The sequence below is a fragment of the Alexandromys fortis genome, unplaced genomic scaffold (assembly GCF_014885135.2).
Source record: "Alexandromys fortis isolate MF-2015 unplaced genomic scaffold, M_Fortis_MF-2015_v1.1 scaffold_179, whole genome shotgun sequence".
In the NCBI taxonomy this organism is placed as follows: Eukaryota; Metazoa; Chordata; class Mammalia; order Rodentia; family Cricetidae; genus Alexandromys; species Alexandromys fortis.
The window spans coordinates 3293352-3307243 of NW_026068062.1; the positions used below are offsets into that span (position 1 = coordinate 3293352).

Below are 13892 nucleotides of genomic sequence, written 5' to 3' on the forward strand. Positions count from 1 at the left end.
GTAAAGGCTACTGGCTGAAGGAGTTCCCACAGCACCTCTCGCTTTTGTCTAAATAAAGGAGTTCTAAGCCTAATAAAAACTATATACAGTAAGAACAAATAACAAGTATAAAATTAGAATTACAATCAGCACAAACAATACCAAGCAAGAAACAAGTGATAAATGTTTCAATAATTATCCTATCCTAATGAGTTTAAGTCTTGTATTGTAAATAACTTGGCCAAGTTATAAGAGGAAAGTAACTACAACTATCTAGTCTTCAACCCCATTGAAGACCCAAGAAGGGAAATAATATTACCTGAGTAGGCAGGAAGTACAATCAAGCAACTTCCAAAATGCACAATAAATGACAGAGACAACTGGCTACCTGGGCAATCACCCAAAGTCTCATTTGCAACGTTGGAACAACCAATTTGGGCTAAGGCCTGGAGTGACTAACAGGCCATTTTCAGAGGCAGGAAAAATTTCAGAACTGTCTTACCTTGTCTTGACAAGGTTTGGCAGTCTTTTCTCTTGTATCTTGCTTGTCTAGTCCAGATACCATGCATTTTGTCAGTGGTGGAGGCATGGGCAGTTCTCTGCCCAAAGGTCAGTTTTGCCAAGAAGAAAAAAAGCTTCAAGTAGAGTATCTTCAGTGCCCAACATTCTCTTGGGAAAAGATCCGTGCTGCCAGGAGCAATTGTGTCTCACATCACAGAACCCTAAGTTATTTAAATGCCATATTCAACAGTTCTTTGAAGTGGATGAAGATTGCCTATCTATGCAAAATACAATCTCTCCGTATCTAAAGAACTTGATTAGTCTAACTACAAGTTTGACAAACATGGATGACTATTGACCTATAATTCTTAATACCTATACAGCTTAAAGAATAAAGCCTCATATTAGAATATTAAACAATCTTTAAAAACTGTGCAGCAAATGCTGACAATCACCTCAAAATGTAAACAATGTATAAGTATCTTGATCAGAAGTAAAAATCTATAGTGCAATATGATCAATATATCCTAAAGTTGTATCAATATACAAAATGTCTTAAGCAGAGGTAGTAGAAGCATGCATGTATGCAATATGACAAAATAACTTTGCTTAGGTGTACAAATGTTGTAAACAGAAATAGGAGCATATGCAATATAATAAATATAATTTGAATCTGTATCAATATACAAGAATCTATACAAATGTGAATTACCTATACATAATAGCTCAGAAGTATTCACTCTAGTACTCACTGTTATTAGCATGAGTAATCTCACAATAATCTACCTATTATCCCATCAAATTTCCTTTTTTTTTCCAAGAAGATCCCTGAGCCTACATAATTTCCACCCCAACTCCCAACCCTATACCAGTTATAATCAACCCCAAATTGATGTCCCTAACTCTAAGAACAAGCTGTTGGGAGAGAGGGCATCATCTTCTAGAATTGCTTCCAGCTGTCATGGGGGCAGTGTTCTTTCTATGGGATCCTATAAAACTAAAATGATGGTTAAGTTTCAAGATTATTGTCTGGTATAATTGTAAATGAGTATTCATTAGGGCTTTTCTGAAGTTCTTATTTGAAGTTTTGGCCAGAACATTGTAAGAAGGTGCACCATTTCAGCTAACCAAGTTGGAATCATTTTAGCAGCTGGTACCCAAAACCAATCACCCAAAACCAATCTTAAAGTAGCTCTATCAGCATCATGATGTCATAAAAAATAAAGTAGATATAAATAAATATTTTAACTATAATTCTTGCTTGATAACTATTTTGTTATCTTGGTATGTTAAGGTTAAAACCTTTTTTATTTAGACAGAAAATGGGGAGGTGATGGAGGATTCCCCTCTGTATGCTGTTAATATATTTTATTGCCACTGATTAATAAAGAAGCTGCTTTTGGCCAATAGCTTAACAGAATATAGGCAGGCTGGAAAAGATACATAGAGAGAGTAGGCAGAATCAGAGAAACGCCATATAGCCACGGGAGGAGAAAGACACCCGTGTGCCAGTACTGGTAAACCATGAGCCTCGTGATAAAATATAAAATAATAGAAATGGGTTAATTTAAGATATAAGAGCTAGCTAGCAATACACTTAAGTGATTGGCCAACCAGTGAATAATATAGTCTCTATGTGATTATTTGGGGTATGGGTGGCCAGGAACAAACAAGCAGTCTCCGCCAACATTTGGTAAAATGTAGAGTCCTTTTCATGATCACTCAGAAACCAGAGGGTAAAGCAAGCAACGAGCAAAGCCCTGGATGGATGAGGCAAGGACCTGACCCCACAGGCATCCCTGCAGGATCTGAACATGCCCTTCCATGCCCTCTCCTCCTCTACATGACTTCCAGAAGGAGCACACTGTGCTGCCCAGCTGAAGTCTGGGCCTGACCAATGCTGGCACTCACCAGCTCCGACTGACAGAGGGCCTGCTCATCAGCAGCTGTTCCTTCCGTCTGTTTTGCCTCTCAACAGCCTAGCCTTGACTCTGTGCTTCAGCCATGGTGAGCACATGAGGTCCACTACTCAGGACTCTAGTGATGTATTCTTCTAGGCAGCTCCCTTCCTAGGCACCCTACTGCTTGTCCTTCAGGCCTAACCTTCCTGGTCTCCAGCCTGGTAGTGCTAACTGAGTGTGCCTTTCTGCCTGTGACTTCTGCAGCTCACACCTATTCAGGAGCAATCTCAGTATACTACAGCTAAAGAAATCTTCCAAACACTTTACTCAAAGACAGAGTCACTAATGAAAAATAAGAAGGCATCAGACAGACTGCTGTGGGTATGCTTTATTTTAATTTTCAATAAGAACAAAAATGTAAAAATAAAATATAAACACCTCAATAGTAACAAGACTTTGCACCTATTTCTAAAACTCAGTATGCTGTCCCAAACCAATGGTTTATTTTTGCTACACTGAGGTAAAGGACCAGGCTGACAATGAAGTATTCTTCTGTCTCTTCAATCCACAACAGCTCTGCATGCACTCCTCCTTCTGGGTCCATGTAGTCCACATAGTAAGTGTGCCCCTGGAAATGAGGACCATCAGAGGGGTGGGGGACAGACCTCAAGTGCACTGGAGAAGTCACACACCAAAAGGGCTTCCTGTACTCTTCCAGAACAGTCAGGTCCATGAAAGAGCAATTCTGTAATGAAGATTCACAAGCGTCAGGACAGCAGGCTCATTTCCACAGGCACTGCGACTCTAACACTAACTGACTGGAAAGGCTGCTTGTGGCATCCAACTCCAAAGTCCTTTATGCACATCACAGGACCTCCTGTTTATCCAAACCCAGTCAGCACGTAGACTTCCCATGCACGTGCTCATCCTCATGTGTGCACAAGGAGCTGTCAGTGCTGGAGCCTGGCTAAAGGCAACAGGTCTTCCACAAGAGAGGCCCGTGCCATTGTTTAAGAGGGTGACACCCTGCCCTGGACAGCAGCTTCTCAATGCTCGACCAGACTGTCGCCTTCCTTGCAGTTCCAAACTTTCAGCTCTCCAACGCTGGCCTCGGGTTCCTTTGTTGTCCACCATCCTCTGGTTTATACTGTTCCTGACACTAGGCTCTCGATCCACCTGTGTGCTCCCCTCATTCGCTCTCCCTCAGGTCCCACCATCTCCTCAGTGATCCCAACTGCTAGTGGATCCAGTAACAGACTCTCAGACTCCTGTATCGATTCGTCAACCTCACCTCAGTTATCCATTCCCACAGATTGACCTCCTGAATCAACACTGTGGGCCCTGCTTCTAGCTTGTCTCTTCACTTGTCTCTACTCAGCTACTCCTAGTTCCCAGACCACTAGACTACAGATTCGCCAGAATTTTGTCACTGTAAGCCACTGCATCCTAAATCACATGTTGTGAGGCACAACTATGTGTTAAAAGGAGAAATTACAAACAACGCTATCTTAGTAAATTCTGCTTAGATAACAGGAGTATGTGTGATTACACACATTTGTGTGTCTGAAAAGGTTTGGGGAACATCATGGCCCATGACCTCTAAACTACCAGCCTTCTAACTCTCCCCAGGCCCCATCTCAATCACGTCTGTTTCACTGTTCTTCACTGGATTGACTTCTTCATCAGTTTATCTCCCTTTGGCTCCAGACCTACTGCAACCGAGCCGTGCCTGAGCTGAGGTATCTCATGCGTTTCTGGATCTGATTGCCCTGCACAGCAGCAGAGCCACAGATAGCGCTATCCCCAGGGAGCCATAACATGCTCAGAAGTCTTTTAATATACTGTTCATTGTGGGACAGTCTCTCTCCCCCCCTGAACTGGCATCCTCATCCTCTCCCATGACCCTCTGTGCCCTGCTCACAGGTGCCCCTGCACAGCAATGTGAGAAGAGCACCTTCCTCTTCAACAGCAAATACACAACTATGTCCTCCACCCTCTCCTTACTTGCACATCTGTGCTAAGTGTGCTTTTATCAGGTGGGTTCTAGTATAGCCCACCAACAAGGAGGTAGCCTCTGACACAGTAAGTACTGTCTCTTTCCCCCCAGTTTTTAACATTCAGACTTGTTCAAGTGACTCTGGGGAGGGAGGGAGGGAAGGAGGGAGGGAGNGGGAGGGAGGGAGGGAGGGAGGGAGGGGACAAACGGACAGATGCACAGAGAGAAATAACTCTCCCAGAGCCTAAGCGACACTTGCTCTCTCTTCCCTCTGCAAGCAGACCTATCTTGCCTGTGTCCAAAACCGTACCTCCTGCTCACACTTCAACCCACTCTGATCCCACCTCTTCCTAAGATCTCTAAACACAGTGAACATCTGTCAAGTCCCCATTGGACAAATTCAGCACTGTTTAGCATTCTTTGCTTCAAATACTACTTTCCCAGAACTTCTAGAACCATGCATACCTTCCACCAGGCAATTCTAACAGCGGTCCTAACAGCTTGACCTAGAGCACAGGTTTTATTATATATAATCATTCTCTCCCTAGACAGAATTTATCTACATCCACAACTCATAATAATCAAGATATCCATGACTTCCAATATGTACCTCCAGGCTAAACCTCTTTCAGGTTCAAAAAACTAAATATCCAAGTTCTTGCTCAACAAAATGACAAAGGTCAATCACAGTCGGCATAACTTATTCAAACCCATGCTCATCCCTGCCCGAGAGCTGCACCTTGGGCACTGGAGTGGCACCACTGACCATCAGTTTCTGAAGTCTGGTGCCACCCTAGTTCCTCTTGCCCCGCTGTGCCCACCACTAGTCCTGTCTGATCTGGATTATTTCAGACTGGTCCAAGCTCTATGTAGATTTCTAAGCTGGGGCTACAGTGTAAGGTTCTGTCAAAAAAAAAATAAAATAAAATAAAAAGGATATTTTGTAGTCACATATGACTATTAGAAATAAAAAAATCTCTTTTGCTACAAGCTGCAACATTATACAGTAATTGCTCAGCCATATTTTCACACGTGACTTATCAGAATCAAGGGATCTGATAAAGGCTAAACCAAAAAGCAAGGCTTTCTGGCATTATTGCTTTATGAATAAGTGGCTGTCCTTTGCAGTAGATTTTCTCTGTACCTAACTCCCTTTCTGATATCTATTTGGGAACTGATTCCCACAGTTCAGAACTGCCAGGCCTCTGTTCCTCTCCCCTAGGTAAACACAGAGATCTGCCTTTCTGCAGTTATCTTTATCAGCAGTGATTAGGGATAGAGCGTCCACCTAAGCTCGTCACAGATCTCCAAGGACACAGAATTACCACCTGCCCCAGCTGCTGTTGAGGATTTACCCCACTTAAAAGATTCCTTATGCTCATGGCTACCCCAGCTTACTGATGACTTTAGTTCAGGAAATTCACTGCTGTGTTTTACTCTCAAGGACAGCAGAAGAGATGATTAACTGCAGCCCAGAGAAAAACCCACAGACCCATGATCAGAACGGCTGATAACAGCATAGCCTGGAACTGATAATTTAGAGGCCTGGGTCTCTTCTTCGCTTAGAACAGTAAGTCTAACTCCAGACCTAGGCCCGTATATAAGTGGCATATGCAGATCCATCTAACCTCCAACTCAGGAGAGACAAGAAACTCTTCCCTGAGAGAGAAAAGGTATTGCTAGAGAAACTTTCCAGAGCCACTGCCCCTACAGAGACACGGAGTCATGCCTTTACATGGACAACCTACAGACACGTGCCCTGAGCTGGAGGGGCAGGTTCTGCAGCGATTCTTCGAGAAATGCTGCAGAAGTCCACAGAACACCTGTTGCTAAGGACTCAGGGTCAGGGCTGAGCTTTCCTTACATGTAGTTCCAGGGGAGACTTTATTTTCAGCACTAGAGCTATATGAAAGCTTTGTCTCATGGTAGAATTACTAGACTTCCCTTTTTAACCTCAGAGAACTCCACACCTGCTTTGATCTTGCTGTGAAGAAAAAATAGAATTAAATAACTTTAAAATTACACAGACCCTTTACACTTGCCATATTTATATTCTGCCTTTCTTGGTCCTCAAGATCTATTTTTAACTTTAATATTTTATTTTAATGTGTTTTTACATCATGGCCATTTTGGTCTATCACAAAAAGATGGAAGTTCACGTTTGTCCTCAAAGATATAAAACAATAATCTTATAAATGACATTCAAATCTTTTACCAAGATTTAAGGTCTGCTCACAGATGAAGAGCAAACCCAGGTGGTTCAGAAGATCAGGCTCCACTGCAGCCGCCCTGGCATGGTCAAGTCATCCACATCAGAGGGCAAAACGAGCAAGGTGCAAAGGCGCCTGCAGCCACAGCTAACCTGTGACTCCCAGACCCCACTCGTGCCATCCAGTAAAGAGAACCAGCGGTAACCACGGCAACAGTCACATAAGAGAATGGAATCATGGGAGATCTCCTAATTTCTCTCCCTCCTTTCCTGACAGTCCCCATCCCTAAACCAACTCTCCCCACCCCCCACCATTTAGCTATGTTCATTTAGCTGATCAAGATCCTTAAAACTGGAACAGGACTCATAACTGCACAGCCTTCAAATAAGTAGAAATGTCCATTTTCAGCAAATGCTACTTGCCTGGCCAACTTTCAGCTCCCCTCTTCCTCTGCCAGACAGACTGAGGGTGTGAGGAACTAGAGGTACAGTCGGAGCTATCCAAACATGGCTACAGTCTACCTGCCCATCCTTCTCCAGCATACTCCGTGGACAGCACAGGCATTTGTGGTGGTTTCAGTGAGAGTGGCCCCCACAGAATTATATGTTTGAATGCTTGGTCCCCAGTTAGTAGAACTGGCTGGGAAGGATTAGGAGGTCTGGCCTTGCTGGAGGAGATGTGCACTGGGGGTGGGCTTAGAGGTTTCAAAGCCTACAGCAGACCTAGTGCCTGACTCATCTCTCTGCCTGTGGATCAGGATGTACGCTCTCGGCTACTGTACCAGTGCCATGCCTGTTCGCTGACCACCATGATGATCATGAAACCATAAACAAGACCCCAGCCAAATGCTTTCCTTTATAAGAGTTGCCTTGGTCATGGTGTCTCTTCATGGCAATAGAACAGTAACCAATATAAAACATTAAATAAATTCTTGATGAAGATACCATTCTGACAAAAGAATTCACAAATCTACAGAAACCAGAATACTTTAAGGGAGGGTTATACACACACATCAACAGACTTGTTTTTTAATTACACATAAAGTTACTTGAAGAAAAAAAAAGCTTTTGTTTTTACCTCAATAAAGCCATTAAAAATAGTAGTTCTCCATGCAAGGCCAACTTTCCCAATAAGAGGCAGGTGCTGTCTGTTATTGTTCAAATTTATCACCATGAACTTCGCATATCCATTCTCAATGCACTCTGAAACGATTTAAGGTTAGTTTAGTCACTGCGCTTCAATTGAAGGGGGAGCATGTCTTCAGGCAGGCTACTCCTGAGGTGTGCCTTGTACTGTGAAGTTCTACTCACTGAGGACACGGCAAACTCTATCATCAGGCCTGAGTAATAACCTGTATCTCAGAGACTGGAGAACAGATGTGGGGGTCTAAGGAATTGCCAAAGGTGAGCGGAAGATGGCTGCAGAAATCTATCCAGTCACTGAGGGAAAGACAAAGGCTCAAGCTTCACTGGGAGTGTTGGCTAGCACTCCATCAGAGAAAAAACTATCAAGGAAGGAAGGCTTTGAATGTTTCCATCTATGCGGGCTTCCCCACTGCTTTGGGGCCATGATAAAAACACATTGTAGAATACATGTAGAGCTAGCTAAGATCCCACTAGCCCCTCTAAGAGCACACCCCAATGACCTGGAGGCCTCCCCACAGGCCTCACTTCTGATAAGTTCCACTACCTCTCACTAATGCCAAGTTGAAAACCATGACTTTTAAAACACATGAGCCCTTAGAAGAGGGGTCATTCCAGATCAAGGCTGTATTACTTGGTCATGCCGTCAGTCACGAAAATGGAAAAGGTAAACACTGATACGCTTAAGCAAAGAGATTCAATTATGTCCAAAAAAGGAAATCAAATGGAATGGAGAGATGAGAGCTGGCCTACCAAAGGAAGGATAAGGAGCAGGTGAACAAGAGGGAGGAAAGGAAGAAACCGATTGCATTTTTTCATCCATGGCCTCACCATCCATCTTGACAACGTGTCCTCTTGTTCCCTTTCCTCCAAACAAAGTTATCTTGTTTCTTTTACAAACCTGTGTGAGCTCTGGCTTTCAGTTATTTGGACATAAGGCACAAACACCTTGTCTAGACTCTGACCAACAGTCCATGAGAGTCTTCGGCAAGAAGAGAGCAGGAGACAGAAGGTTCCTATAGCAGCTGTGTCAGCCTCGCCCCGAAGTCCCTGCTACTGTGTAACACACCTCACATACAGCTGTGCCTCTGGTGGGCCCCAACAACGTAGTCCTTCAAAACGTCAACATCACCTGTATGCACGTCAGCACCCCACACTCCATCCTCCGTCAACATCACCTGTATGCACGTCAGCACTCGCACTCCATCCTTACCCTTCCTCTTCCAAGACCTCCACTGCACCCTGGCGTTTCACTACATGCGACAGTTTCTGCATGCTAAGATCTGCTTTGTCAAAAACAATGCTCTTCAGAAATAAAAGCCATATCCATCTGAGGCATATTAACAACATGTTAATAACACATTTTCAGCTAAGAACTAAACATAGAAAAGGTGGGGTATAAAGACTCTGGCGAGCAAAGGTTGATTGGTAATTGGTTTCTCTAACGCACAGAGAAGAGCATGAAGGGGTAAAGATTAGAATGGACAGAAGCAGGAGAAGCCCAATAAAGGAAACTGGACTCAAGATTCCACCTGACAGGCAAACGGGGTAACACAGAGCCACATAGAAAGAGCAACAGCAACCACCTCTGACACAGTGAACTCAAGGCTATTTGCCATGTAGTATTAACCAGTATTGACTAGGCTACAGATTCTACAAAGGGACAATCAAAAACACAACGCTAGAAGGACCGATTGGCACTGCCTCTTAAGGAGAGAAAACCTTAGTGTTCCTGATTCCCTGTAATGTTCTGACATAAACAATACACAGATATATGCATGTTTTTTCTACTTTTTTCGTACTTTCTAGCTAATTAATTTTAGACATCTTTATTATTTCTCAAATCTCCAAAAGAAAAGAAACTCAAGCCCCTAGACTCAGATGGAGAAGGTGGGATATGGAAAGACGGGCTCCAAGCACTGTAAGGAGGAGTGTTCTCCTCCTGGGCCTCTGTGTTACAGAAGCCGAAATGGCAAGGTGAGGCTGAGAAAGAGTGACCTCCCCCTCTACATATAGGTGCCATGGAGACACAACTTCTGAGTCACCAGGCGGTCTCTACACCTGTCCTGTAACTGGATCTATATAGAGAGATACATACACATGCAGAAGGACCTTCCTAAGAGTGATGGCAATCACTGAAGGTTAGAGAGAATATACGCACTAGACGCTCAACCACTGGTCAGTTCAGTGGAGTCTGAAGCTTGCTTTTGTAATTGCTATGCTTATGGTTCCAGCTGGCATTTCCCTGGGTCTTATTTCCACTTTCCATGGATTTGCACCAATCTCCTATCAGTTCAGTCCACCTGAATATAACTTATTTTCTAGACAAGCCCTCCCTCAGGGTAGAAAAAAACAGATGGAAACTTTTGGGAGGGGGTCTCTAAGTCCTACTCTGTCCTCGCTTAGCACACTCTTCTATTCCTGACTGCAACAAGTCAGGATGGTGGCGCACTGGGGGGAGAGGTGAAGCCCGGCTATCGAGTATCCCCTTCATGTGGCTTCACCAACTCGTGGTGAGGTGCAGGGAGACCCTCAGAAGTGGAAAAGATGCCTCAGACACAGGACCCAAAAGCCAGGGAGGAGAGCTAACTGAGAATGAAGCTGACATGAAGAACCAAAGTAGGACAGGAGATGGGTGGTCTTGGCATATGCTGTCTAGACACATCCTGTCCCATGATGGGCATCGGTGGACCTGCATCGAAGCACACTTGAACTGAGATGTACCTCTGAATTCCTCAGCACAATGAAGTGGTTTGTTAGGTTGTGATAGGCTGTGGGTTTTACAGTTTTTAATAAAAATTTTAATAAAAAAATTACCTGACACAGAATTTGGGTTTTTTCTTCTAAAATAATTTTGACATGGAAAGCACAGACAAATCTGTAAGCAGAAGAGGAACTGAAAGGAAAGCAGCTCTGAGACGATGAAAGAGACAGAGACACACGGCTAAACAAAGGTCTCAGAGCAGGCAGCAGTGGGCATATTTACAAACTGGAAAGTTCATTTTGGAAAGTGGGAGAGCTTTTCCTCTGAAACAGGGAAAAGCAAGACTGAAAAAAATCTGTGACAAGTGAAGATGTGAGGGCCGAGGAGGGAGGAAACATGGCAGGAGGGCACGGGAGCAAGGGGGAGGAAAACGCTGGCTGAAAAATGAAAGGTGCTCCTCAAAACATAAGGGGCCATCAAGCAACTGATTGCAAGATTCCTACGTAGCAAGAAGTGACAGCCTGGGTGGGAGGCTGCTCAGAGCAGAAGATGTGGGCCAATGCTATACAGGGACAGCAAAGACAACAAGGCAGGGGTCTCTGCCATGCCACATAGAGTATAAGACGGGAAGAAGTCACTGGAAAGATCAAGAAAGAGAGGAGACCCAGAAATTTATTACGAGTACAGAAAGTAGGCCCACCAACAGTTAGGAAGTTTGCAATGCAAGGAGAGGCTCTAAGATCGATATCCTAGAGATCAAAGATCATGGTGTGCACACGTAAACTCACACCAGGGGAAAATTAGAGGTCAAATATCATGGTGTGCACACATAAACTCACACCAGGGGAAAATTAGAAAGCCTATCATTTACATATTTTGCACTTGTGTTTCCCAAATTACATGTTTTGTATGAGATTCTATTTCCATAATTCCCTTACAAAATATCTTACTATCTAAAACATCTAATTCAAATAAATTTCCGTGACAACAACATACTTCAAAGAAGTCAGATCACCAGCAAAGGCAAATAAAAGCTGACGTTAAGTCCAGAGCGGCAGTCAGAGCGGTGGCTTGTTTTCAGCCTGGCCCGGGCAACATGAGACTCATGGAGCACAGCCTATGTAGTAGCAAAGCCTGGACTTGTAATGCCCTAGTCTGAGCACCTGTAATCTTTCAACAGACCCCAAAATTAAACAGGTGTGCTCCACAGTAAGGCTCTCCTCCTCCAGGTAAGCTCTGGCATGGACAGCGGTCGCCTGCAATGCGCACTTCTCGGGAGCCACTAGAAGTACAGAGCAGAAGAAAGGTGGTATGTACTCCTAATGAAGATGCCATAGTGCGGTGCCTGCTCTAAGTTTTCTAATAATCACCACCCAGAAAGGACAGCACTGCTTCCAGTGATTCACGGGTCATGATAGATGCTTACAGAGTACAACCTGACCTAGAAAAAGCAAGCAATTAATATCAGGGACAGAGGGAATGAAAAAGGCACCTATTTTTAGTATCACAGCCACAAAAATAAGATAGTATGATGTATGCACAAGATCTAGAAAGGAAAAGCACTTCAAAAGAATTCACGTTCAGGTGTTGTAGAGCTCCTTCCTCTCGGCACAAGGAAAAGGGAGAATCTGTTACTCCATGACCTTTCTAAAGCTGTCTGCAGTGTTTCTCAGACTGAGCGCGAGTGCTCCGCCCAGTCAGTATCTTAACAGTGGCCTGTAGGTGCGGAACAAACTAACAAGGAGAAAAGGGAGACATTACCCCAAGGGGCGTATTCATGACAACAACACAAAACCAAAGTATTCGTATGGAGGGGAAACTACAGGATCAGCACAAACACTGTTTTCTGCTAAGGTAGTGTGAGGAATCTGGTTTCAGTTGAGAGCATCTGGGGCGGGGAAATGCAAGCAGCAGCTGCACTCCTATGAAGAATTTCCGTCAGCTCATCTGAAGAAAGACGACCTGCCCTAAAGCCGTTCTCAACCTCTGGGCTGCGACCCTGGAGTGGAAGGACCCTTTCACGGGAGTCACCTAAGAGCCACTGGAAACCATGGGTATTTTCAGCACGATTCATAACAGTAGCAAAATTACAGTTAGGAAGCAAGGATGGAAATAGGCTTCTGGTTGGGGTCACCATACATGAGAAACTGTGTTGAAGGGCCACAGCATGAGGAAGGTGAGAACCTCTGCTCTGTTGCTATGGCATTCCTTTGCCCACATTACAGTCAGTTCCTCCTGGATTCCAACACAAACTGAGGTCAGCGGCTCTCCAAGAACCCTCCAGTTCTTCTGCTCCAGCAACTGCTGAAATGCTCAGCTTTATGGTCTGCACTACTGGATTCCTGGCCTCTTCAGTGTGAAACAACTATTGCTGGCCTACCCAGAGTATATCTGTAAGCCAGCCTAATGCATGCACCTTTGCTGTGTTTACAAACCTGTTCTATCCACTCTGTTCTTTAGAGAACCTTAATACAGATTGTAAAGGAAAACCTAAACAAACAAAGAAACGAGCCAAAACTCTAACTCAAAATAAAGTATGTCTGACTGGGAGTGTGCACAGCACTCCACTCAGTAGTGAGTGCTCATCAGTACAACCAAGGCCCTAAATCCAATCCTTCTAGATTAATGTACAAATTCAACAGGACTCTGTTAAGATCCCGTAGATATTTTGGTCTCTAGCCCAGTTCATGCACATAAAATAAATATTTACATAAATATAAAAAGCATAAATAGATGATAATAATATATCACTAACTTTTTAACTAGGGTAAAAGACATACATTTTCATAACACAATAATTAAACTTGAACGGTCAGAGAGAAAAGGGTAAGAACTGAAGAGAAGTAATTAACCTATAGGAAATAAGGTGAGTGTATGTCTGATTTTACAAAGTAGGATGCTCCATATAAAACAATTTGAAAACTTCTAAGATATCTATATGTACAAAATTAAAAGGTAAAAGACAAAATGGAAGAACTATCTGGAAGAAGTGTATGCACACAGTCACAACATTTAAAATAATGGAGCCAAGCACAGATATGACTAGGACCGGACAGGAAACATGAAAATGGGGCCCATAACACCAGCTCCTTCTGGGGCTAGCAGTGACTGCCTCATCAGCAGGCTCCGATACCTACGTGTGCAAGGGCACGAGGATAAACTGCTCTCGTGGACAGTCAGAGATGATGGTGAAGCCGCCCCATAAATGTGCTCACCGTGAGGACCACAGGCCTCCAGGTAAACTGATACGCCGCTGAACTCTACAGTCATTAGAGACTTTTCAAAATAATATTGATGACAACAGTGCTTCAATCACAAGAAATGAAAGATTAAATGCCCAATTGGAAGAAGGGACAAAAAAAAGAAAGGAAAGAAGGAAGGAAGGAAGGAAGGAAGGAAGGAAGGAAGGAAGGAAGGGAAGGAAAGAAAGAAAATGTCTATACAAAACCCTACATGAAC

General features: G+C 43.7%; 1 protein-coding gene across 11 annotated transcripts in view; it reads right to left on the reverse strand.

The window, feature by feature from the left end:
- Positions 1-2754: 2754 nt before the first annotated feature.
- Positions 2755-13892, reverse strand: part of Fbxo15 (F-box protein 15) — an 80357-nt gene continuing 69219 nt past the window's right edge. For all 11 annotated transcript variants that reach the window (XM_050120284.1, XM_050120285.1, XM_050120279.1 and 8 more), the window contains 2 exons: positions 7665-7789; positions 2755-3126 (listed from right to left, as the gene is read on the reverse strand). In XM_050120284.1, the coding sequence (XP_049976241.1) occupies positions 2857-3126; positions 7665-7789 (395 nt within the window). In that variant the 3' untranslated portion in view covers positions 2755-2856. The remainder of the gene's footprint in view (positions 3127-7664; positions 7790-13892) is intronic.